The sequence below is a fragment of the Capra hircus genome, chromosome 19 (assembly GCF_001704415.2).
Source record: "Capra hircus breed San Clemente chromosome 19, ASM170441v1, whole genome shotgun sequence".
Classification (NCBI taxonomy): Eukaryota; Metazoa; Chordata; class Mammalia; order Artiodactyla; family Bovidae; genus Capra; species Capra hircus.
The window spans coordinates 46610780-46636839 of NC_030826.1; the positions used below are offsets into that span (position 1 = coordinate 46610780).

A 26060-nucleotide genomic window follows, 5' to 3' on the forward strand; every position below is an offset into this window, starting at 1 on the left:
CTGGAGTTTCAGCTTTAGCATCATTCCTTCCAAAGAACACCCAGGACTGATCTCCTTCAGAATGGACAGGTTGGATCTCCCTGTAGTCCAAGGGACTCTCAAGAGTCTTCTCCAACACCACAGTTCAAAAGCATCAATTCTTTGGCGCTCAGTTTTCTTCACAGTCCAACTCTCACATCCATATGTGACCACTGGAAAAACCATAACCTTGACTAGATGGACCTTTGTTGGCAAAGTAATGTCTCTGCTTTTCAATATGCTATCTAGGTTGGTCATAACTTTTTTTCCAAGGAGTAAGCGTCTTTTAATTCCATTGGCACTAGGAAATCTAATTAAGCTTTAGAGGTTCCTCAGTCACATTTTTTATTGTTATTATAAACCTCTGCCTCTACATTGGGCTTTTGTGGTTCTGTGGATTTTTCCTTTTCTCAATTTCTTCTTCCTGTTTTTTTTTCCTTTTTCTTTTCTCTTTTTTATAATTTTAATTTTTAATTTTTTAAAAACTGTTACATTTTTTCTACATGTATTCCTTTGTTTGCCTTTCCAACTGTTCTTTTCCCCTTGCAGTTAATCTTTAATGTATATAAATCTTCTTTATCTACCTCTGTTTAACTTTGCATATTGATTCTTTCTTTTCTTTCTTCCCTTTCCTCTCAACATATTTGTTCGTTTTGTTTTCATTGCTTTATTCCCCACTTGGCACCTTGCTTTAGTTTTGTTTTCCAGTTTGTGCTTTAGTTAGTTTTGTTCTTAACTAGTAGATATAATTTTTCATTTCCTTCGTTTGCTGGGTCAATATACTGTATTTTTGTTGGACTGTTTTGACTTTGCTCGTGGGTATATATGTATATTCCATTATTTTAATTATTATTTGCCTGATTTTGTAACTGTCATTTGTCTGGGGTTCATCTTTGGTTTTTCATTTTGGATATTTGTTTTAATCTCACTTAATGCCATAACAAACTACTCGTGGAATCTTCATTCCTGACCAGATATCAAGCCCTGAGCCTTTGGAGTGGGAGCACTGACTCCAAGACCCTAGACAACCTGAGAACTAACCCTAGGGAGTATCAGATCATGAGAACTCACACAAAGGAGATCAGTTGAATACAAGACATGAATACAAACCAGATCATCAGCCGACAGGATTACCACCTCACTCAGCCTTGCCAGTCAGAGGAAAACAAACAAACAAAAACTCAGCACAAATCTCGCCCTATAAGAAGCTTACACAAACCACTGGACCAACCTTAGGAGGGCAGAACCCAAAAGGAAGAAAGAATTCAACCTTGAAACCTGGGGAAAAGGAGACCTCAAACACAATAAGTTAAAAAAAAAATAATGAAAAGGCAGAGAAATACTACACAAATGAAGGAACAAACTAGAAACACAGAAGTCCAAATAAATGAAGAGGAAATAGGCAAACTACCTGAAAAAGAATTCAGAATGATAGTAAGGATGTTCAAAAACCTTGAAAACAAAACATAGAAAATGTAAGAATCAGTTTAAAAAGACCTAGAAGAATTAAAGAATAAACATACAAAGACAAACAACATGACTACTGAAATTAAAAATACTCTAGATGGAATCAATAGCAGAATATCTGAAGCAGAAGAAAAATCAGTGAGCTGGAAGATAAAATGGTGGAAATAGCTTCTGAAGAGCAGAATAAAGTAAAAAGAATGAAAAGAACTGAGGATAGTCTCAGAGCCCTGTGGGACAATATCAAACCACCAACATTCAAGTTATGGGGGTCCCAGAAGGAAAAAAGAAAAGGTATGAGAAAATTTTTCAAGAGATTATAGTTGAAAATTTCCCCAACATGGAAAAGGAAATAGTCACTCAAGTCCAAGAGACACAAAGAGTCCCACACAGGATAAACCCAAGGAAAAACATGCCAAGACACATACTAATCAAAGTAACAAGAGTAAACACAATATTAAAAGCAGCAACAGAGAAGCAACAAGTAAAAAACAAGGGAGACCCCATATGCTTAACAGCTTATCTTTCAGCAGAAACTCTGCAGGACAGAAGGGGATGGCAGGATATATTTAAAGTACTAAAAAGGAAAAATCTACAACCAAGATTACTGCACCTGGCAAGGATCTCATTCAAAATTGATGGAGAAATAAAAAGCATTTCAGACAAGCAAAAGTTAAGAGAATTTAGTACCAACAAACCAGCTTTTCAACAAATGTTAAAGGGACTTATATAGTCAAGAAATACAAGAAAAGAAAAATGATCGAGAAAATCAATGCCAAATAATTAAGAAAATGGCAATAGGAACATATATATCAATAATTACTTTAAATGTAAATTGATGAAATGCTCCAACAAAAAGACACAGACTAGCTCTATGGATACAAAAACAAGATCCACATATATGCTGTCTACAAGAAACCCCCTATATGTGTCTAAAGACACAGAGAGCCTGAGAGGATGGAAAAATATATTCCATGCAAATAGGAAGCAAAAGAAAGCTGGAGTAGCAATCCTCATATCAGACAAAATAGACCTTAAAATAAGGAAGATTATAAGAGATAAGGAAGGACACTACATCATGATCAAGGGGTCAATCCAGGAGGAAGACATAACAATTGTAAATATCTATGCACCCAACAGAGGAGCACCTCAATACATAAGACAAACACTTAACAGACATAAAAGGAGAAACTGACAGTAACAATAATAGTAGGAAACTTTAACAGCCCACTCACACCAATGGACAGATCATTAAAACAAAATTAATAAGGAAACACAAGTCTTAAATGATACATTAGATGAGATGGATCTCATTGATATGTTCAGGATATTCCATCCAAATGCAGAAGAATATACCTTCTTCTCAAGTGCACATGAAACATTCTCCAGGATAGACCACATCTTGGGTCACAAATCAAATCTCAGTAAATTTAAGAAAATTGAAATTATATCAAGTATCTTCTCCAACCACAGCACTATGAGATTAGATATCAGTCACAAGAAAAACACTTTAAGAAACAGAAATACATGGAGATTAAACAATACATTTCTAAATAGCCAACAGGTTACTGAAGAAGTCAAAAGGGAAATAATAAAATATCTAGAAACAAATGACAATAAAAATAGAACAACTCAAAACCTACGGGATGCAGGAAAAGCAGTTCTAAGAGGGAAGTTTATAGCAATACAATCCTACCTAAAGACGCAAGAAAAACATCGAACAGACAACCTAACTTTACACCTAAATCAAGTGGAAAAAAAAGAACAACAAAAAAACCCACCAAAATTAGTAGAAGGAAAGAAATCATAAAGATCCAAGCAGAAATAAATGAAAAAGAAATGAAAGAAACAATAGTAAAGATTAATAAAACTAATAGCTGTTCTTTGAGAAGATAAAATTGACAAGCCTTTAGCCAGACTCATCAAGACAAAAAGAGAGAAGAATCAAATCAACCAAATTAGAAATGAAAAAGGAGAAGTTACAACAGACAATGTGGAAATACAAAAGATTATAAGAGCCTGTTTGAACAACTATATGGAAACAAAATGCATAACCTGGAAGAAATGGACAGATTCTTAGAAAAGTTCAATCTTCCAAGACTGAACCAGGAAGAAATAGAAATTATGAACACCCCAATTACAAGCACTGAAATTGAAGCTGGGATCAAAAATTTCCCAAAACACAAAAGCCCAGGACCAGATGGCTTCACAGGAGAATTCTATCAAACATTTAGAGAAGAGCTAATGCCTATCCTTCTAAAACTCTTTAAAAAAATTACAGAGGAAGGAACACTTCCAAACTCATTCTATGAGGCCACCATCACCCTGATACCAAAACCAGACGAAGACAACACACAAAAAAGAAAACTATAAGCCAATATCATTGATGAGCATAGATGTAAAAGTCCTCAACAAAATTCTAGCAAACAGATTTCAGCACATCACACAGCTCATACACCAGGACCAAGTCGGGTTTATTCCAGGGATGCAAGGATTCCTCAATATATGCAAATCAAGCAATGTGATACACCATATTAACAGATTGAAAGATAAAACTGTATGATCATCTCAATAGACGCAGAAAAAGCCTTTGACAAAATTCAGCACCCATTAATGATCAAAGCTCTTCAAAGAATGGGCATAGAAGGAACCTACCTCAATATAGTAAAGGCCATATATGATAAACCTAGAGCAAACATTATTCTCAATGGTGAAAAACTGAAAGCATTCCCCCTAAGATCAGGAACAAGACAGGGGTACCCATTTTCACCACTATTCACATAGTTCTGGAAATCCTAGATACAGCAGTCAGAGAAGAAAAAGAAAAGGAATCCAGATTGGAAAGAAGTAAAGCTCTCATCGTTTGTAGATGACGTGATACTGTATGTAGAAAATCCTAAAGATAGTATCAGAAAATTATTAGAGCTAATTAGTGAATTTAGCAAAGTTGCAGGATACAAAATCAATACACAGAAATTACTTGCATTTCTATATACTAACAATGAAAAATCAGAAAGAGAAATTAAGGAATCAGTCCCTTCACCATTGCAGCAAAAAGAATTAAATATCTAGGAATAAACTTACCTAAGACAGAAGAACTGTACACAGATAATTACAAGACACTAATGAAAGAAATCAAAGACAACATAAACAGATGGAGAGATATTCCATGATCCAGGGTAGCAATTATCAACATTGTGAAAATTACTGTACTACCAAATGCAATCTACAGATTCTGTGTGATCCCTATCAAATTACCAAGGGCATTTTTCACAGAACTGAAACAAAAAATTTCACAATTCATGTGGAACCACAGAAGAGCCCGAATAGCCAAAGCAGTCTTGAGAGAGAAGAATGGAGCTGGAGAAATCAACCTTCCTGACTTCAGAGTATCCTACAAAGCTACAGTCATCAAGACAGTATGGTACTGGCACAAAAACAGAAATATACCAATGGAACAAGATAGAAAGCCCAGAAATAAACCCACACACCTATGGGTACCTTATTTTTGACAAAGGAGGCAAAAATATACAATGGGGCAAAGACAGCCTCTTCAATAAATGGTGCTGGGAAAACTGGACAGCTACATGTAAAAGAATGAAATTAGAACACTCCCTAACACCATACACAAAGATAAACTCAAAATGGATCAAAGACCAGAAACTATAAAACTCTTAGAGGAAAACAAAGGCAGAACACTCAGTAACATAAATCAAAGCAAGATTCTCTATGACCCACCTCCTAAAGTAATGGAAATAAAAACAAAAGAAAACAAGTGGTTAAACTTAAACTAATTAAACTTAAAAGCTTTGGCATAGCAAAGAAAACTATAAGCTAGGTAAAAAGACAACCCTCAGAATGGGAGAAAATAATAGCAAATGAAACAACAGACAAAGGGTTAATTTTCAAAATATACAAGCAGCTCATACAACTCAAAGCCAGAAAAACAAACAACGCAATCAAAAAAGCAGAAGGAACACCTAAACAGACTTTTCTCCAAAAAATATATACAGATGACTAACAAACACATGAAAAGATTCTCAACATTACTCATTTGAGAAATGCAAATCAAAACTGCAATGAGATATGACCTGACACAAGTCAGAACAGCCATCATCAAAAAGTCACCAATTAATAAATGCTGGAGAGGGTATAGAGAAAAGGGAACATTCTTACACTGTTAGTGGGAATATAAATTGATATAGCCACTATTTAAGATTGTATGGAGATTCCTTAATAAACTAGGGATAAAACCACCATATGACCCAGCTATCCCACTCCTAGGCATATACCCTGAGGAAACCAAAATTGAAAAAGACACATGTATCCCATTGTTCGCTGCATCACTGTTTACAATAGCTATAATATGGAAGCAACTTAGAAGTCCATCAGTAGAGGAATAGGTAAACAAGTTGTGGAACATATACACAATGGACTATTACTCAGCCATGAAAAGGAACACCGTTGCGTCAGTTCTGATGAGGTGGATGAACCTAGAAGCTATTATACAGAGTGAAGTAAGTCCGAAAGAGACAGATAAATATTGTATTCTAACGCATGTATATGGAATATAGAAAAATGGCATGAAGAATTTATGTTCAGGGAAGCAATGAAGAAACAGACATGCAGCATAGACTTATGGACATGGGGAGAGGGCAGGAGAGGGTGAGATGTATGGGAAGAGTAACATGGACACTTACATCACCATATGTAAAATAGGTAGCCAATGGGGATTTGCTGTATGGCTCAGGAAACTCAAACAGGGGCTCTGTATCAATCCAGAGGAGTGGGATGGGGCAGGAGATGGGCAATTTCATCTTGGGTTTGACAGAAAACAACAAAATTCTGTGAAGCAATTATCCTTCGATTAAAAAAAAACTGTCATATGTGTTGGAGATATAATGGTTAGTAAGACACAGTTCTTGTTCTAAGAGAAGTTAACAGTTTGACATAATCAGACTTTATATTCCCAAAATAAAACTAAATGAATTGTCACTAATAGACTGCTTTAGATGACTTTTATAAGTATAAATGACTGAGCAGTTCCAACAACATCAAGAATTAATGTAGAAATCCATATTGCATATGACAGTTGATCTTTGGTATATCAATTTTCATGTGCAGTCAAGCTCTCTTATTCTCAGAATGTACAGTTGAAGATGGTCTCATGGTGTTTTAGCACCAGAGTACCCTTTGTTTATGATTTGTATATAATGGCTGTGAGGCTCCTTTCTTTGTGAATTTGGAAATCAAATGTGCAGATTCTCCCTGAAAACAATAGCAAATAGAAGTTTTATTGATATTTAATAAAGGTAATTGTTAAAATAACCTTCCAAAGCAGTTAGTCTCTAGTAGATAAAATGTTGTGGTACTCCTCTGGTACACTATGGATTATAGTTAAACTATATGTTGTATGGTTACCTTCAGAGAGAGAGTTCAGAGTGCTTTGAACTCATGGCCCCTAAAGGGATGGAAATGAGTTTAAAGATATTTTACCAATTTTTTTGACTGGGACACTCATATTCAGAGAAGATACATGTTTTCATCAAGGACATTCACTGAGTGAGAAGGAAGATTGTTATTTTACCTAAGGATTCTGTGTCTAATCCAGATATCTTTTAAGCCATGAATTATTCATAAACATATATTTTTGGAGGGAAAGGTATATCTCTAATAGTTAAAAGATTTTTTTAAACAAGCAGACAGTGCTTGAATTAAAATTTCTACTGTCCTATTAAATGTCCATCAGCAGACGAATGGATGAGAAAGCTGTGGTACGTATACACAATGGAATATTACTCAGCCATTAAAAAGAATACATTTGAATCAGTTCTAATGAGGTGAATGAAACTGGAGCCTATTATACAGAGTGAAGGAAGCCAGAAAGAAAAACACCAATGCAGTATACTAACGCATATATATGGAATTTAGAAAGATGGTAACGATAACTCTGTATGCGAGACAGCAAAAGAGACACAGATGTATAGAACAGTCTTTTGGACTCTGTGGGAGAAGGCGAGGGTGGGATGATCTGAGAGAATAGCACTGAAACATGTATATTATCATATGTGAAACAGATGGCCAGTCCAGGTTCGATGCATGAGACAGGGTGCTCAGGACTGGAGCACCGGGATGATTCAGAGGGATGCGATGGGGAGGGAGGAGGGAAGGGGGTTCAGGATGGGGAACACATGTAAACTCGTGGCTGATTCATATGAATATATGGCAAAGACCACTACAAAATTGTAATTAGCCTCCAACTAAAATAAATAAACTAAAATAAATAAATAAATTGACGTCTAATCTGTAAGTCAGCTTATCTTGAAGCCAAGAAAATGGTATTATCAAAAGAAATTATATTTCTTCGCAGTACTGTGATTAGGTTAACCTTGCTTACTTACAGTGTTGCCCTTTTAGATGTGGCAGCATAAGTTGTATTATGGGGGTCTGCTCTGGGGTATAGTCTTGTTTTTCTGGTTACCGTTCTTTTAAGAAAGGTATCCTGAGTCTGGAAATAGAGTAGAAACTGACAAGTAGCGTTCAGAGAAGAGGGTCAAGTAGACGTCATTTGAGAATATAGGTTTAAAAAATTAGATTCTATCATTCTGCAAAAGTGAAATTTGGGTCAAGAAAGGGAGATGGGATAAAAGCATGGTAGAAAGAGAAGAGGACAGGAGCCAGCATCTGACTGTCAACTATGATGAGTGATTTCACGATTTTACTCTAAGTGGTTAATCTCAAATCTTGGTATGCTTTTATATACCTGGTCTATAAACCTTAGTATCTGTCAGGTAGCAGGATTCATGAGAGAAGGTGGAATACTTGCGTTGATATTTGTATTGACTTTTAGTTTATAAGCTAGTTTATTTTAAAAAATCAGACATTATTAGGAAATACTCTGGAGAAGGCAGTGGCACCCCTCTCCATTACTCTTGCCTGAAAAATCCCATGGACAGAGGAGCCTGGTGGGCTGCAGTCCATGGGGTGGCGAAGAGTCATGACATGACTGAGCGACTTCACTTTCACTTTTCACTTTCATGCATTGGAGCAGGAAATGGCAGCCCACTCCAGTGTTCTTGCCTGGAGAATCCCAGGGACGGGGGAGCCTGGTGGGCTGCAGTCTATGGGGTCGCGAAGAGTCGGACACAACTGAAGTGACGCAGCAGCAGGAAATACTCTAATAGAAATGGTGTTAAATATCCTGAGTCTTTTATATGTCTTTTATTCATTCATTTTGTGTACTATTTCCTGAGGAAATAGTACTTTTTACTTGTTGAAAGGCTTCTTTTTGCTTTCTCTAAGTGCTCATCTTTGTTCTTAAAAAACTTAGTTTGGGTTTCTACCATATTAGTGTTTGGGAATGACTTGAGAGTGGTAGTGGCTCACTTGATGAGAATAAATGATAGATTCTGAAAGAAAACATTTTTTCCTTTGTTTATCATTCCTCAAAATTTGGTATCTTTATAGATAGATTTTGAAGAAACTATAATCCAGTTAAAAAATAAAAAGGCACTTGGAACCCTTTTTTTTTTTTTTTTTACATCAACAGTTATTTAGTGGGTTCATTACCAGGAGTTGTTTTCTTAACTGTTGAAAAGCAATAAGAAAAGGAAAAAAAAAAGCAGTCAAGAAAAAAAAGCAATCAAAGTTTTTCCTTTTGAGTTGGAAAATTAGGTCACAATAGAAATTTGATATTGTTTCTTCCTGCCCACTTTTCTGCTCTGAGAATTATTGTAATTAGTATATTGAAAGTACAGATTCATTACCAAAAACAGCTCTATCACCAGATATTTGGTTCTTCAAATATGAAGTTAAAATCAAATCTCTACTTAGGTTTATTTTTCTGAAGTCTATCAAATATGAAGGTAACAAGAATATTCATGTTTATTCCCTAGCCGTGTTCAAACAGTTTTGACCTTCCTCTGTGCAACATCTTTTGTATCTCTAGGCAACAGGAAAGGATAAATTCACAGAGGGAAGAGATAGAAAGACAACGAAAAATGTTAGCGAAGCGGAAACCTCCTGCCATGGGACAGGCCCCTCCAGCAACCAATGAGCAGAAACAGCGGAAAAGCAAGACCAATGGAGCTGAGAATGAAACGTATGTTCTTTATTAATGCGGACTGAGATATTGTATTCTTCCCTGAGATACAGACCTCCTGTTGAGTGCCACTGGAAGAAGTGATAAATTGTGGAGATTTCTAGAGCTTAACCTTTCTTTTTAGTTACATTAATACATTCACTCAACTCTTGCAAAGTTGTACACAATTAACTCATTTTCTTAGTCCTAATCTTATATAAGAAGTTTCGAATGAGAGGGAGGAAAAAAATGTCATTTAACTTGATGTTGTGATCTTTGGCCACTCTTAAAACAAATGTGATGTCAGTAGGTATTCAAATGATATAATTGCTTATGTGTGCTTCCAGGTTGTGGTATGTTTGTATCGCCTTAAGGAAATTATCTGGCTTTATTTCAGACTGAAGAACGCACAAGTGAAGAATGCTATTTAGTAGTCTGAAGAACTCTAGTTACCACTCACAAATTTAGATGTAACCTAAGAAAAAATAAGTATTATTTTAGGAAAGGAACATTTTCCCAGTAAGCCAAATCTTGACATTCCCAGTTGTTGTTTATTTACTTATTTATTTTTTTCTGTTCTGGGAACGTAAGGAAAACACCAGTATTCTCAGTTGCAGTGTAGTTATCTTTTTCACTGCTAGTCAACAAGTATTCCTTAGTTACCATGACTAGGAGCGATAGAATAGTCAGAGTACAGATGGCCTTCTTTCTTCACTCCCTCCCCATATCAGATTTCCCTAATTGACTTTTGAATTCTTGACCACTAAGAGAATCTTCCACTAGGACAGGCAGTGGCAAACTGTTTCTCCATTGGGCCAGATAGTAAACACTTCAGGCTTTGCACACTCGAGAGTCTCTGTTGCCACTACTCAACTCTACTGTTATAGCTTGAAAACATTCATAGGCAGCACGTAAGTGAATAGATGTGGCTATTTCCAGAACAGATTACGAGCCAAATGGCCCACAGGTTGTAGTTTGCCAAGTAGGCAGGACTGCTGAACAGTTTGAATTAGCATGGAAAATAAAACTAGCAAATTATTTGCCTGTTTTTAAAATTTCTTATTGATGCTCATCACCACTATCTTTAAGAGGCTTTCCAATTAAAAGGGAAGAAGAGATCTATAAATGTGTAGAAAATCTCTACAGAATTGATGATAGCCATAAAGTCAGTTTCTGAATTAGATGTTTGAATGTTTGAAATATAAAACATATTTTTCATAGAAACATTCATTGGTATTATAATCAGTATTTCCCTAGTGGCCTTATTGGTTTTTCAAGGGAAAAAGAAATTTCTTAAAGCTGTCATTGTGGGGTTTGATTGTAGCTACAAATGAGAGCTAATGATACCATGTAATTTATTGACTAATGTCTTTTGCCTTTAGTGTTTTCATGTTAGTTCACAAAAACATATTAACCCATAATCCACTTCAAGTATAAAAATACTTATTACCGTTATTAAAAGTTCATGACATCCCAGAAATGTATGTTTCTTCATTCCAGTTAGAAAGCTGGCTTAACACCAGTCCTCACCCAATACATAACCTGATGTCTTGGGGAGCCTTTTCCTTGACATTCATTTAGTAAGTCTATGTTAAATGCTTATTATAGGTTTGGCCCTGTTCTGGACACCAGATTGCAGAGCTGAAGGAGACAGCCCAGCCTTAGGACTCACAGTTTATTTAGGGAAAATGAACAGATGAATAAACTAATAGTTACTTTAAGTATCGTGATAAAGGTATGCACAGTGATTAAGTTTGAAGAACGTCTTCACTAGATTCTAAGCAATATCCCCTTTCAAAAAGTCCAAGTGGGAGACTTTCCTGCTGAACCAGTGGCTAAGACTCCATGCTCCCAATGCTGGGGACCCGGGTTTGATCCCTGATTAGGGAACTAGATCCTACATGCTAAGAGTTCTCATGCCACAACTAAAGATCCCACATGCTGCAACTAAGACCTGGAGCAGCCAAATAAATAAAAAAATATATTTTTTAAAAAGTCCAAGTAGAAACCCAGTTTTGAAGAATTCTTTAGGCAAAAGTTGTACACGTTACTCTGATTATTGTCTTCTTTCATAACTCCTACATTTATTTTGTGAAGGAACTCTTCTTCCAGTATTATTTGAAAATTATTTCACGCCAATGAATAAAACCATTGGCTTAGAAGTAGCAAAGTGAGCACAGGTTGTTGTGTTTTTTGTTTTTTGTTTTTTTTTTGCCATAGAATAATAATTAGAATTCGGTCTAAGCCAGTAGAGTGTGAGTAAGCAGTTGCCATCTGGAGCCCTGAGTAAAATCCAGGCTGGAAGGCCTTTGGTCTAGTCTTTAATAATTAAAGTATCCATGTCTCATTCCCTTGGCCAGAAGCCAAAAATATTCCTCTCATGTTGGAATGGGTTTTATTATCTTTTCCTGGTACTTAACATGTTTTAGGTAGAATTCTAAGCTATGATTTTTTTCATTTCTCCCTTTTTTACTGGTATGATATGGGATAATAGATGTAAGTATTTCTGCAACTATGAAAAGAAAGGTGTATGAACCCTGATGGGAGTATTTCTTGCTATTTTTATCTTCTTTTAGTCAGACCTCAGCAACTTTATTTTGTAGCTCTTCCTGGTTGATAGGATAGCTGTTTCTTCTTTCTCCTGCTATTTAGAATATATCTAAACAGTGACATCTAAAACTTTGAAGTATATGTGTGTGCTTCTAGAATGTGAAGAGGGTGAAGATGGAGGAGTAAGCTATCACTTCTTACATGCTCATTCTTGAGATATGAGGATGCGATCAGGGTAGGTAGAACATGAAATGATTACCCATGAAGTCAGCCCTTTGAGAACTGTGTTGAGTAGTATTTCACAAAGTATAGATTCCCTTCATATTCTCATTGTAATAGTCACAACAGCTTTTTTAGATAGGTATCATTGCTTGCTGTGTTTTTAGGAAATTGAGGTTAAAGTTGCTTGCCCAAGGTCACGTGGTCAGAATTGTAAACCCTAGTCCTCAGACTCCAGATCCTGGACTCTGTCCCCTAGGTTCTTCTCCTTGTATCAAAGTCCAAGAGTTATCAAAAAATAACCAAATATGTTGGCTTATTAATATCCCCCTTAAAAAACTTTTAGACATATAATTTGGCTACCTCTTCCAATGGATTTTCATCTGAATAAGGTATATGACCAAACTCATTTCATAAGTAATGTAAAAATAGAGGTCATTTATTTTTCTCATTTTTTTTTAAATAGACTTCCAGCTTTGAAGTCCTTTATTCACATCACATCTGATAAATCACAGAAGTTTTCTGTTGTCAAAGAACTGCAAGATAATCTATCTTTTGGTCATTTTAACTAAGTTAAAGTGAATGTACTATATAGTATTCTTTGGCATTTCTCTTTAAATAGTCACATTATGATTTCAAATAATTTACTGAAATTTCTGTCATTATTTTCCAGGTTAACATTAGCAGAATACCATGAACAAGAAGAAATCTTCAAACTCAGATTAGGTCATCTTAAAAAGGTAAGTATAATGAGAAAATGTGTCTGAAGAAATACAATTTTTAGTTTACATTTGGTGCTGAAGTTGTTTGGTCATTTGGGCAAATAGTAGTTTCACATACCTGTGGAAATCATTAATAGTTACTTTGGGTCACACCTGTATTCTAATGGTCGAGTTTGTGTCTTTCAACTTGCAAGTCAGCTCCAAGCTCCCAGTGAGAGTGCCTTTTCTACCAATGCTATACTGATACTTCATTCTGTATACCTCATAGGGCCCCACAAGTGATTATCTTTTTAGTAAAAAATAAAGTAAGAGCAGATGGTTCTGAAATTGAAGTTATTGTGATATTGTAAATCACATAGCAGCTCTTATCTCTTAGCTAAACTGGCTAAGAGAAAAAGGTGGTGCACCAACCGTATTGTAACACAGAGGCACCCACATAGAATTTGTTGTTGACAGTGTTCATACAGGTATCTTTGATGTAGATCACTCGTCTCTTAAATTCAGCAGCGTGTGCTTTTTGATGGGTGCTGCTTATCAGGAAGTTGATCAATAAGTATTTAATAGATTGCTCTTAAGGTGTGCTTGTTGTCTCTCCCTGCCCTTCTCAGATCTTGTTAAATCAGTGGAATTTAAAAGCACTAAGTAGAATCGCAGTTATAGAACAGAACCAGTTAGAGAACCTGATTTTTAAAACCTGGTTTAAAAACCTGATTTGTGTTTTTTAAAAAAAGAAAAAAAGATTGCATGCCTGTATGTATACATACAAAACTTTTCTGGAAATTTACACAAGGAACTTAACAGTGATTGTGTCTGGGTAGTGGCCATGGAGAGGGTGGAAGCTTTTCACTTTTCCTGCTGTTCTTCTCTGTATGGTTTGAGTTTTATTTATTATTTTGCTGTGGGATCATATTTAAGATTAAAATTCCAGTTCTTAAAAAAAATCTTTGTCAATGGAAAACATCTCAGCTTTTCATAAGAGGGATGTCTGCTTTTGTTTTTGAAGTGAGAGTCTAAAAAGGTAAAGTTTCCTGTGTTCTAAGCTGTTTCTTTCCTTTTCACTTTAGGAGGAAGCAGAGATCCAGGCAGAGCTGGAAAGGCTAGAAAGGGTTAGAAATCTACATATCAGGGAACTAAAAAGGATACATAATGAAGATAATTCACAGTAAGCAACTTGGGGGTATGTTGGGTTGGAGATTGCTGAATACTTTCTGACATGAATTGTCCAGAATGATATTTTTGCTTATTGTAAATTTGGTAGACCATTCCATGGTGTATTTAACTCTGTTGTAGGTGTAGTAATACGTTTAATGAACAAAATTATAATTTACATTGGTTTAAGTCCATATAAATATATTAGGGTTATATATTAAGTATATATGTATAAATACAGCATTTTTACACACATAGAGGTCATTAAAGCAATGTAACTTTGCAGTCGCAAATGGTTTAGGTACCTGTGTGCTCAGATTTACCCTCGTAGCCTTACTGAAGGGGGAAGCATTAGGGTGACATTGGGGTGGTGTGGAAAGACTATTGGGTTGAAAATGACACTTAGCTTCTGAATGACCTTTATAGGTATTTAAAGTGTTGAGATTTTTAAGAAAGACTCAAGTTCAGTACATTAATTGGAGATAAATGCTCATCTTTGTAAGTCATTTAAGGAATTAAAACTGTGAAAAGTAGATTGTAAGTGGCAAGTGGCTTCTAACGATAATCCTTTTATTCCCCCCACATTTTTCTAATTCTGAAACATGGAGGTTTTGGCATAGCTACAGCGTGTATATTTTTGTTTGGCCAGAATGAGCCATGGACTTTGCTTTCTATAAGTGGCAGCAACAGAAGCTACCATTACTGTGCACTTTCTGTGTCAGGCAGAGTGCTGAGTGCCCTGCGTTCTGTCATTTAATTGTCACAGTAGTCCTTTGCAGTAGGTCATCTTCAATACGTAGATCTGGAAAGTGGCTTAGAGGAACTAAGTTAACTTGTCTAGGGACTAGTGTGACCAAACAAAGAGTTGAGATATGGCTCTGACTCCACAGCGAAACCCCATGCAGTGATGTCACCTCTCCCCACAGGTGTGCCCCTGCCTCAGAATCAAAATAAAGTACTTTCAGGATTATTAGTAGGGCTGATAAGGAACTAGGTAGAAACACGTAAAAGTTATTTTTGCCAGAATCTCTCATTTCTTCATCTTATTGCTAGAAAAGCATACAAGATGGAATCCTGTGGGGAAAACAGTTACATCATGAAGACGTAAAGAGAGGAAATGAATGCGCATAGAACATGTGACTCACTTTACAATGAGATCTGCTTTTAAGGCCACATAAACTGTCTTGGGATTCTCGTGTATGTTTTTGAATGGAGGGGACGTGTGGTTCTTGAGTGGTTTGCAGGACCCTGGTAGCAGTTTGGAAATCCCTGGTCCAGTGTACAGCCCTGCACCCCCCTCCTTTATGGCACGGCAGAAAGAGAGGGAAGTCAACAAGGGTCACTAGTCTAGTTGTGGCTGCGCTGCAGCTGGCACCTGGGTCTCACAACTCCACAGCTAATGTTGTTCATCATAGTTACACCTTCTCTTTGAACCATAGAGTTCTTCCTGTGCTCAGAATTAGCTATATTGCGATGATTGCCAAACTGTTGGCAGCATCTGTAATTGTATGTATAACACGTCAGACATTCTGGAAGTTTCACAAGCAGGGAAAATTGTGTAGTCCTTGACCTCAGAATGTTGTTGTTCTATATTCTGTTTCCACAGATTTAAAGACCATCCAACGCTAAATGACAGATACTTGTTGTTACATCTTTTGGGTAGAGGAGGTTTCAGTGAAGTTTACAAGGTAAGTATGAGGAACTGGGTATAGGGACTGAGAGTTAAATTGTTGGCTATTACAAACTTAGAAAACATTTAAAATAGTGATAGAATTGTGACTGATATCTACTGGCCAAAATTCCAAACTGTTAAGAACCTGTGTATCAAAATGATCCCTTGGAGAAGGAGATGGCAACCCACTCCAGTATTCCTGCCTGGGAAATCCCATGGACAGGTGGGCTGTGGTCCACGCGGTTGCAAAAGAGTCGGACACAACTTAAGAGTCTAAACAACAACAATCTTTGGGAGAACTGCTTCTAGTAAACTTGTGACTAAGCAGGAGTCAATATTTTACCCTGTTTATTAAATTTGAAGAGTAATTACAGATTTTTAAAAAAAAAACAACAGAAAATAGCACCATTTCTGGGTAATGGAATAGTAGTGATTTTTACTCTAGTTTTGTACTTTCTGCCTCATCTGTACTTGTCAGAGATGAGTGCTACTTTATTGTAATAAGATTTATATATATATATAAAATGTTTAAAATAGATGTACTAAAAAATTAATTCTTTGAAAACCTGGTTCTTGCTTTTAAAGTGTTGGCATCTTCCACGTCAGAGTGTTTAGTAACACTGGTTTTGCTGAAGGATTGTCCTGGCTTAGAGTGCTTCAGTTGGCCCAGCAAAGTGCAGGTTACTGTGCCCTCCAATTGATTTTCCGTGAATGAGAAATTCTGCCTGTTTTAAATACACCTGTAGATATATAACACGCTCACCAACCACAACCTCCTTAAATTTCTCTGTTTCTGGCACCTGGCATTTAAATGCCCAATTAGTTTATTAATTTGTCTTTACTGTATGACCCTAGTAATTCCCTCTTTTCTAAGTTGTAGCCTGTACTGTTAATGATTTATGTTATGCCCATATGAATTTTTATATAGAAAATCTTTTGAGTAAAATACTTCTTATTTCAGATAAAAACATTAGTTTTTCTTTTTTCTCTTTTTTAATGTTAATTTTTTATTGTGGTGATATATACATGATACCTACCATTTTAACCATTTTTAAGTATACAATTCAGTGGCATTACGTATACAATGTCATGAAAGTATCATCACTTCCCATTTCCAGAATTGTGATAATATTTCTCGTATACTGCTGGGTTTAATTTTCTAGTATTTTGCTCATATTTTTAATCAATGATCATAAGTGGTATTGGCTTACAATGTTTTTTTATGTGCAGGCAGCATTGTCTAGCTTTGATGTCATAGTTATTCCAGAAGGAGTTGTGAAATTTCTTTTTTCCCATGTTCTGGAATGCTTTGCATTACATGTTGGCTATGTGGAAGTTGTTAGTGCTAAATCATATAATCAGCTGGGTAGTTGTCATTTTAGAGGAAAATAGCCTTTTCAGTTTCTTTGACAAATATTGACCTATTCAGACTTTCTTCCCTTTCTTAAGTCAGTTTTGATAATTCATTTTTCCTGGAATATCATCCTATTTCATCGTGATTTCCATACTTTATAAGTTATTTCTCTTATGAAATATTTATTTTTGTATCTCTTGACTAATAGGCCAGAGGTTAGTTAGTGTTTCTTTTTTCCTCTGGAGATTAACTTTTTATTTTTGTTGATCAGATCTACTATTTGATTTGTTTTGTTTTCATTGACTTTTGCTTTCAAATCTTCCTTCTGTTTAGTTTTCATTCTTGAGTCATATACCTAATTTATTATTTACTTGGGGTAATTTTAAAAATTGTCATAAAAAACACATAGCATAAAAATTAGTAACTTAACCTTTTTTAAGGGTTCAGTTGTTGCTGTTCAGTCATGCAGTCATGTCCAGCTCTTTGTGACCCCATGGAGTTTGCTCAAACTCATGTCCATTGAGTTGCTGATGCCATCCAACCATCTCATCCTTCGCTGTCCTCTTCTCCTCCTGCCTTCGGTCTTTTCCAGCATCAGGGTCTTTTCCAGTGAGTCAGCTCTTTGCATCAGGTGGCCAAAGTATTAGAGCTTCAGCATCAGTCCTTCCAGTGAATATTCAGGGTTGATTTCCTTTAGGATTGACTAGTTTGGATTCCTTGCTGTCCATGGGGATCTCGAGAGTCTTCTCAGTTCAGTGGTGTTATATATATTCATGTTGTTCTGAAACAGATCTTCAGAACTTTTTCCTCTTGCAGAACAGGAGCTCTACTCACTAATCAGCAGCTGTCCTTTTTCTCTCTCCAGCTGCCGGTAACCACAATTCTACTTTATATTTTTATTAATTTGATTTTTTTTGGTAGCTCATGTGAGGAATCACAGTGTTTATCTTTTTGTGACTGGTTTATTTCATTTACCATAATGTTCTCAAAAGTTTATCCATGTTGAAGCATGTGACAAGATTTTCTTCTTTTTAAACTTGGATAACCCTGAGATTGTATATGTATATACTTCATTTTCTTTATTCATTCATCATCTGTCAGTTGACATTTGCATTGCTTCCTCCGCTTATCTATTGTGAATAGTGCTGCTTTGAGTACGCATGTGCAAATATCTCTTTGCGATCTTGCTTTCAGTTCTTCTGGCTGTATACCCAGAAGTGGGACTATTTCTTTTTTAAAATCATCAAAATTGGTTCTTGGTGCTTCACTTGTTAGTGATTTCTTTATATTTTTTTCCTGTTCTTCAAACATTTTAACACTTCTGAAGTCTAAATGCTGCTTACAACAATGTGTACATTAATGTATTCTTTCGCTATCTTCCATATAGCCTTTTTTTTTTTTTTTTTCATATAGCCCTTCTTAGATCACTGGTGAATCACAGTGTCTTGAACTCAGAAATAGGTTTTGATAATAGGAAAAAATGACACTTGTAGTTCATTGGTGCTCTTACAAATTAGGTGATGTTTAATCTGGCTTTTAATGGCTTGAAATGGTTCCCTCCTATAAAGCCATGATGGATACATGCATACAGGTGGACTTTAGACTCTGTAAAAAAAATAGAGTTCAAAAGTTTCCATTTCTGTGAAATAAGATACTCTGTTTGAATTGAATGGTTTTTGTATTTTAAAAATACTAGTTTAAATTTGGTATATATTAGAAGTTTCTTTTGTAAGCAGGCCTCTTTTGTATCCTGTGCTTTGCTAGAGGCAGCTTGTCTTTTGAAAGATCTGTAGAGCAGTGATCACCACTCTTCATGGACTGTGTAGCCTCTGCCTATTGTCTTTATCTATTCGTATGTTTGTGGAAACTGGCAGGTAATAACATTGGAACTGAAGCAGTAAGCTTTTAATTTGGACGTTAAAGCCAAATTCATTCTAAAAAAGTTCCTCAAAAAAATTGTATTGGAGAAATCTGTTGTAAAATGCTTCTTACTTTTTCAAATTGTGATGTACACCAGGCATCCTTGGAAATCTGTTACCTTTTTTTAACCCCATAATCTAGCACCACTGAGCTGATCTGGAGCTTGGGCCAACAGTGGTGGCCTTTGAAGAAAGCATGTCCCTTTTTTTGGATGCTGCTGGATAAGTGACTAGCTTCTGACGTTGTTGAGGTCCAAAATTACTTTTTATTTATCCAGTATGTAGAGGTGCAACTAAACAAACTTAGCAAAGAGGTGTGTCCTGTTTCTTAAGGAAGCAGATAGTCTGTGGCCCTAGCATTTCAAAAGTGGCAGGGTCTCTGAACCTAAAACTGCTCTAAAAATAAAGCCTATTAAAAATATTTACAAAAAGGAAAAGAAAAAAAGTGGCAGGACTTACTGTTGAAGAATGTCAAGTCCCAGAACCAGCTGAGGGATAAGAGCCAAGAGGTGAAAAAGGTCCCAAATAGGGTCGATGATATCCAGAAAGAGAGTTGTTTAGAAGTGACTGTTAAGTCATGGACTGCCTTTCTGTTTATGGCATATGCTAGGTTTTCTTTTCTAAACCCCTTGCTGCCAGTGTGTCTGGAGACTACTCGATTGTCTCATCACGTTTTTTAAGAAAGATGATTACAACTCTGAAGGAAGTGTGCTGTCCACTGCCCTTGTTATTTAATAATGCGTTTTGGACTTTTGAGAATGTTGGTCTGTTAAATAGAAGCTTCTGGTCAGTTGCCTGTAATTCTTGTTAGCATTGTCCACAATATAATTTATTCCTTTTCTTTATAGGCATTTGATCTAACAGAACAAAGATACGTAGCTGTGAAAATTCACCAGTTAAATAAAAACTGGAGAGATGAGAAAAAGGAGAATTACCACAAGTAAGTGATACTAGAGTATCTGATTTTTCAAAATTTAGTATTAACAGCTGTAGTTTGAGCACTGTGTTAAGAGCTTTACATGCATTGCTGTTGTTTCATTTAATCCTCATAACTGTCCTTGGAGAGTAAATAAATCTTCCATCTTACTGATAAGGAAATTGATACGCAGAAATTGAGATAACAGCTAAGAAATGGCTGAGCCTGTATTTAAATCCAGACTTCCCTTAATCCAGGCCCATGTATTTAACCCTCCCCTTCCATTGTGCCTCTGAAAGTAGCTATAATAAACAAGTAAAGCCTCATAAATTATTGTTGCTTGCCTGTAGAAAATGTGAGAGCATTCTTTAGTGGTCTGGGGACCCTGGGGAGCATGGGGTGGGGCTTCTGCTGCTGCTTCAGTCATCTCATCATGGAGGAGACCGGCCGGCACCTGCTGCCCCTCAGTGTGGTCCTCAGTGCTGGACCCTCCTCCCCCGTCACAGGCTTCGCGTCTCAGAGTTCTCGTCCTCAGTGTCCCACTTGCTGTGCTTGCCCCTTTCTAGATGCCACTGTGGCAGCCCTCATCTGTACTGGGGGTGCAGGATGGGAGGGTGACTCATTAGAATGAACAGTTCTTACATGTGCAGGTATGAATGTTTTTCTTCCACTAACGTCAGCCCTTGCCTGTCTCTGCCCTGAGCTTCAGAACATTGAAGTTACAGCTCACTTGCTTTGGAGGCCACTCAGACTTTTCTGTTAGAATCTCCCCTGGCCGTTAATATTGTTTAATTTTTGTAGGAACAAGTACTATGTTAGACATATCCTACCCCTGAAAGGAGAGACAGCCCCTTTTGATATAAAGCAGTCTACCTCCATTCTATAAAAGCACTTTTGTTTTCTCTTATAAATAGTACTCTGGAGGGAAAAAGGCAAAAGAGTGGATTTTGTTTTAGGTGGCTTCTAAATCTCAGTGGGAAAATAAAACATTTCTACATCATTAACCCATTCTTGAGGCTTGGAGCAAGGCAACTCCTGCCTTATGGCTACTGTTCATCAGGGACCCAGGAGTTCTTGCTGCTCTGTGCAGGTTGGCAGAGGTGCTCAGCGCTAGAAGAGAGAAGGTTCCCGTGGCGTTAGGAGAGAAAGCGCTTAGCAGAGGTGGGAAAAAAGATGCTATGTGCTCTGTGCATGGCACTCTGCCTGTGTCCGTGTGTGACAGGCGGCTGCAGTCCAGATGCTTCTGAGGAGCCGTTACATTATTACAAGTACATTCCAGGCACTCGACAGGCAGGGACAAATGGCATGCGGCCGCAATTGCCAGGGAGCACTTAAGAGAAGACATCCACATGTTCTGACCAGTTAGGAAAATGGTGAGAAATGTCCTCATCATATTGAGACTCAAAGAGTCACCTTAGGGTATAGGAACAGTACCTGCATCTCTTTCACAGTGTTCTTCGGCTATCCTCGGAGCCTGTTCTGCAGCTTGTGTGCGCTGCCAACTCTAAACCAGCTGACTCTACAAGGGATGGACCTTGGTGAACCTTGAGGAGATAGTTCCTCTGCAGAGATTTATACAGACTTTGCCTCGTCTCCATGTCCAGCTTTCAGGCTGAGTTTAAAGAGAACTCAGGGGTCGAAGACTGTGGTGATTGCCCATGGGGGTTGTGCTCACTGTAGCCTTTTGAAGCAGTGAGGAATGGACACCAGGACCTCCTTGACACACTTGGCAAGCTGTTTAAGTCCTGGTGGGTGTGGATGGGGTCTCCTTTCCCGTTTGTGCCAGATGGAGTCGCAGAGCAGGTGAAGGGGGTGGTCTTGTGTCTGAGTTCTTAGAGGTTCAGCTCAAGCTCCCAGTGCTGCCTTCCTGTTCTTTGCCTCCTCACCAAGGCAGGAATCACGACTCCTGAGCACCTTTTGTGGAGCCATCTGAGCAGGAGCCATTTCCCAGTTGATAGACAAACTGGTGGAGGGGTGGGTGGTGCAAAATTTTTGTGACCTCCATTCATCCTTGTGGGAAAATTCTTACAGCACTTCCACCTTTCTTGGAAAGATTTTGCTTGCTAAGTGACAATAAATCATACAGAGGAATTTTAGGCTATAAGTAATAGTGAATTAGCAATATGGCATTAACCCCCTTGAACTGAGAGATTAAGGAGACATATCAGGCACTGAACAGATTTTAGAGAGTACTTCAAAAATTCAGTGTGAAACTGAAAAGGAGTACATTTCAGTGTTGTGGTCACATTATAAAATATGAAAATACTACTGTTACCTGCATATAGTAAGATCTTCTGCTTGCTTTTTCCTTCATGGGGATGACTTCCAGCCCCATCTGGAATCAGAACATGTATTTGGGTGAAAAAGAAAGAAAAATTCAAAGAAAATAAAAGGCTGTTGTATTGTTTTATTTAGAGTTCTATTTTGCCCCCCCTTTCCTCTCCTTTCTCTGCAAGTAATAGAAGTAAACTGATTGTTTTGCTTTTGCATTATTAAGCATTAATAGGCATTACTTGATTTCTTTAACCTCCCAAAATAGATATTAAGAAATTTATGGTAGGAAAAATTTCATATAAAGCTATCCACAGAAGTAACTGTATCTGTACTCTTGTATGATACTCTTTTCTAATTTTCTAGGATATAATTACTGAAAGTCTAAATATATATCTACTTAGAGTAGAAGACTAAATGGATCAGTTTCTTATTTGTTTCCTTATTTATAGTGCATTAGTCCCTTCGATGTTTAGTTGAAATGTGAGCATATGAAGGATGTAAGAATATAAGGAGAACCTCTGCCTTGCCTGGTGAACTGTAGCAAATGGCTTTAGAGCCCGACGTGATGTTGAGGGGGGTCCTTTCCTTAGTTGGCAAGGACTTGTGACAGTTTCTTTAATTTATAATTTTTTCTTCCTTTATTTTCCTCAGTTTTTTAAGACCTGCATGGAGAAATTGGTCTCTACTCTGAAATGCACAAAATCAGAAAGTTAAAAGGGCAGAGAACGATAGCTTTCTAGTGTGTGAGAATAAGAAATGACTTAACAGTAATCTGTTTAGACCATAGATTTCTAAACTTGTTTTTTTAGAAATAGTACCACCTTTATTTTACCAAATGAAGTGAGGTATTACATGATTTTTTTTTTTTTTTCGTCCATGCTATGAGGCATGTGGGATCTTAGTTCCCCATCAGGAATCAAACCTGCTTACCCTGCACTGGAAGCATGGTGCTGCTCCAACTCAGTGCTGACAAGTTTTTCTTTTCAGAAAGACATAAAGATACTGATGAGGACTTCCCTGGTGGTCCAGTGGTTAAGGATCTGCCTGCCAATACAGGGGACGTGGGTTTGATCCCTGGTCCCGGAAGATTCCACATGCCGCAGGGCAGCTGATAAGCCTGTGCATCGAAACTACTAAACCCACATTCTAGAGTCCATGCTCTGCAACAAGAGAACCCACCACAACTAGAGAGTAGCCCCTACTCACCACAGCTAGAGAAAGCCTGTGCACAGCAACAAAGACTCAGTGCAGCCAAAGATTCTTTAAAAATGCTGATGAAATGAAGCATTAGAAGAAGCAAAACTGCCCAAAATGGCCACTTGAAAAATAAACCTAATCAAACAGCGTTTTCTTTGGGGAAGAACATTTAATCACTTTTAGATTGCTATTCTTCCCCTCCCTCTTCCCCTAGTTGTTCCTCAATTTTCTTCGATTGAGTACTTTCTATGTATTTTTGACATGCTGAAATACATTTCAGAAAACATCTTTTGACTCCTACGACAAAATGCCCCAAACTAAATGGTGCTAGGTTACTTAAAATATAATATCCTAAAATATATATATAATAATATCCTGTTACTCTTTTTAAGTAAGAACTAAATTTTATTCTTTAAAATTCAGTATATGAATACGTCAGATTACATAGTACATTTTTCTTCCTTATCTTACTAAAGAAAAAAGACATATGTATGAAAAAACATCTCTTACTCTAAGAAAACTAAGATTCCCATAGTTTCAAACTTTTTATCAAATTAGCATTTTCTTAGAAAGTAATGCTTTAAATTTTTTTAAATTTTTTTAAAATTCTTTTTTGTAAAGAGTAGGATTGAAAAACAAGTCCAATGCATTTGTAATTGCCTTATCTTACCAGCAGTCCTTTTACTCAGTGAGTTTACATGCCAAAATTGATTCCTCTGATGGAACCCCAGGGTATAAACATTTGTAGGTAGAAAGTATCCGCTTCAGAGAAAAGAAAAAAAGTGCTGTCTTAATCATTTTTAAACCTCTGCTGTTTGGGTATCAATATAAAAGAGGTAAGGTTATCACAGAATGAACTTGCAAAGGATAAAAGTTAGTGCCTACTGTTTTCCCAACAGCTTGGCAGAGGCCTGTGGAGAAAACAGGGTGAAGGAAGGCTAGAGGACTCGATGGCCTTGAATGGAGCGGCTGTGCGGGAGCAGTGGGGCAGTGGGTGAATCAGGAGGGTCCTGGAAGAGCCCCGAAGGACAGGGCGAAACGCAAAATGTTAAATGCTTCCCTGTAAACAGAATACAGATATTTCCCTTTTGTTCACAGGCATGCATGTAGGGAATACCGGATTCACAAAGAACTGGATCATCCCAGAATAGTTAAGCTGTATGATTACTTTTCACTGGACACTGACTCGTAAGTACTATGCCATTTCTAGCTTAGCAGAGAATATTACTTTCTTGCAGTGTGTTGATGACTCAGGGAATGGAATTTAAATCTGGGTCCGGAAAATACTGCCTGAGGGGGCTAAATGTGTTTACGGGCAAATGATTGTATTTGAATTCAGATTGGGGCCAGCAAGACATGCATTTCTTGGCCACAGGATGGGTGCACTTGTGTGCTAGTTAGTGCTTAACAACCAGCATGGAGGGGAAGGCATAGGGCTGATGGGTACTGTTTGCCAGTTTGTGTGAAATAAGACTCTGAACATGTCCAGTTTTTTTAAAAAGGAGGGGCAGCTTTATTGAGATAGGTTTATATACCATATGGTTCACTCATTTAAAAGCACACAGTATTCATAGGTACGTTGCGGCCATGACTGTAGTCAGTTTTAGAACATTTTCTCCACCTCAGAAAGAAATCCTGTGCCTTGTTCTGTAATCCCCCTTTTCCTCCACTCCACTCCTGCTGCGAGCAACCGCCTATCTGCTTTTTGTGTCTATAGATCAGCTATTCCGGGACTTTCATCGGATGGATCATGTAGTGTGTGAACTTCTGTGGCTGGCCTCTTTCCCTTAGCATGGTGTTCTTTTAAGGTTCTTCTTGTGTCATTTATCAGTACTTCATTCTGTTTCATGACTAAATATATTCTACTGTATGCAAATACTACCTTTTGTTTGTCCATTTATCCTACCAGTGGCTTAAAAACTAGCTCACAAGATTTCTGAAATTTAACTCTCAGCTCTCAGAAACTGGTACAAATTGGTGCTGGCATACCACAGACAAGCAACAGTCAAGTGAGGCTGATGAACACTGATGGGCCTTTTGAGGTTCTAGCAGTATGATTTCATCATAGAATTAGAATGAAATGTGGCAGAGTCTAATGCTACATCTGAAAATATAGGTTGGTTCAGAGGCCTATAGGGATTTCAGTCCAGCCTTCTCACTTTGTAGGTGGAGAGTTGAGGACCAGAGAAGCTACATGACTTGTCTGAAATCTTTAATAATCGTAGGCATTGTTGTATTTCATTACTTGGTATAGGTAAGCTCTCGATCTCTTGGTTTATCCAGGAGTTTAGAAATAGTTCAGCATTTGTAAACATCTTCTCTGTTGGAGGCTGAATTGAAGCAGGAAAGCATGCTTAGGCCTGGCCCGCAGGGATTTCCTTCCCCCTCCCAGGGTGTTCGGCCTCTTCCAGATGGCAGCTGTCTCAGAGCTTGATGTGTGAGAGCCCATCCACATTTAGAAATGGCCCCAAAGGGAGACCATAATTCCCTTTGGAAACATCCACTCAGGGATTTCCCCTTTCCAGT

General features: G+C 37.3%; 1 protein-coding gene across 4 annotated transcripts in view; it reads left to right on the plus strand.

The window, feature by feature from the left end:
* TLK2 (tousled like kinase 2) overlaps nt 1-26060 on the plus strand; it is a 123103-nt gene that overhangs the window by 83793 nt on the left and 13250 nt on the right. For all 4 annotated transcript variants that reach the window (XM_018065313.1, XM_018065314.1, XM_018065311.1 and 1 more), the window contains 6 exons: nt 9431-9583; nt 13005-13071; nt 14118-14215; nt 15809-15890; nt 19996-20087; nt 24633-24722. In XM_018065313.1, coding sequence (XP_017920802.1) covers nt 9431-9583; nt 13005-13071; nt 14118-14215; nt 15809-15890; nt 19996-20087; nt 24633-24722 — 582 coding nt within the window. The remainder of the gene's footprint in view (nt 1-9430; nt 9584-13004; nt 13072-14117; nt 14216-15808; nt 15891-19995; nt 20088-24632; nt 24723-26060) is intronic.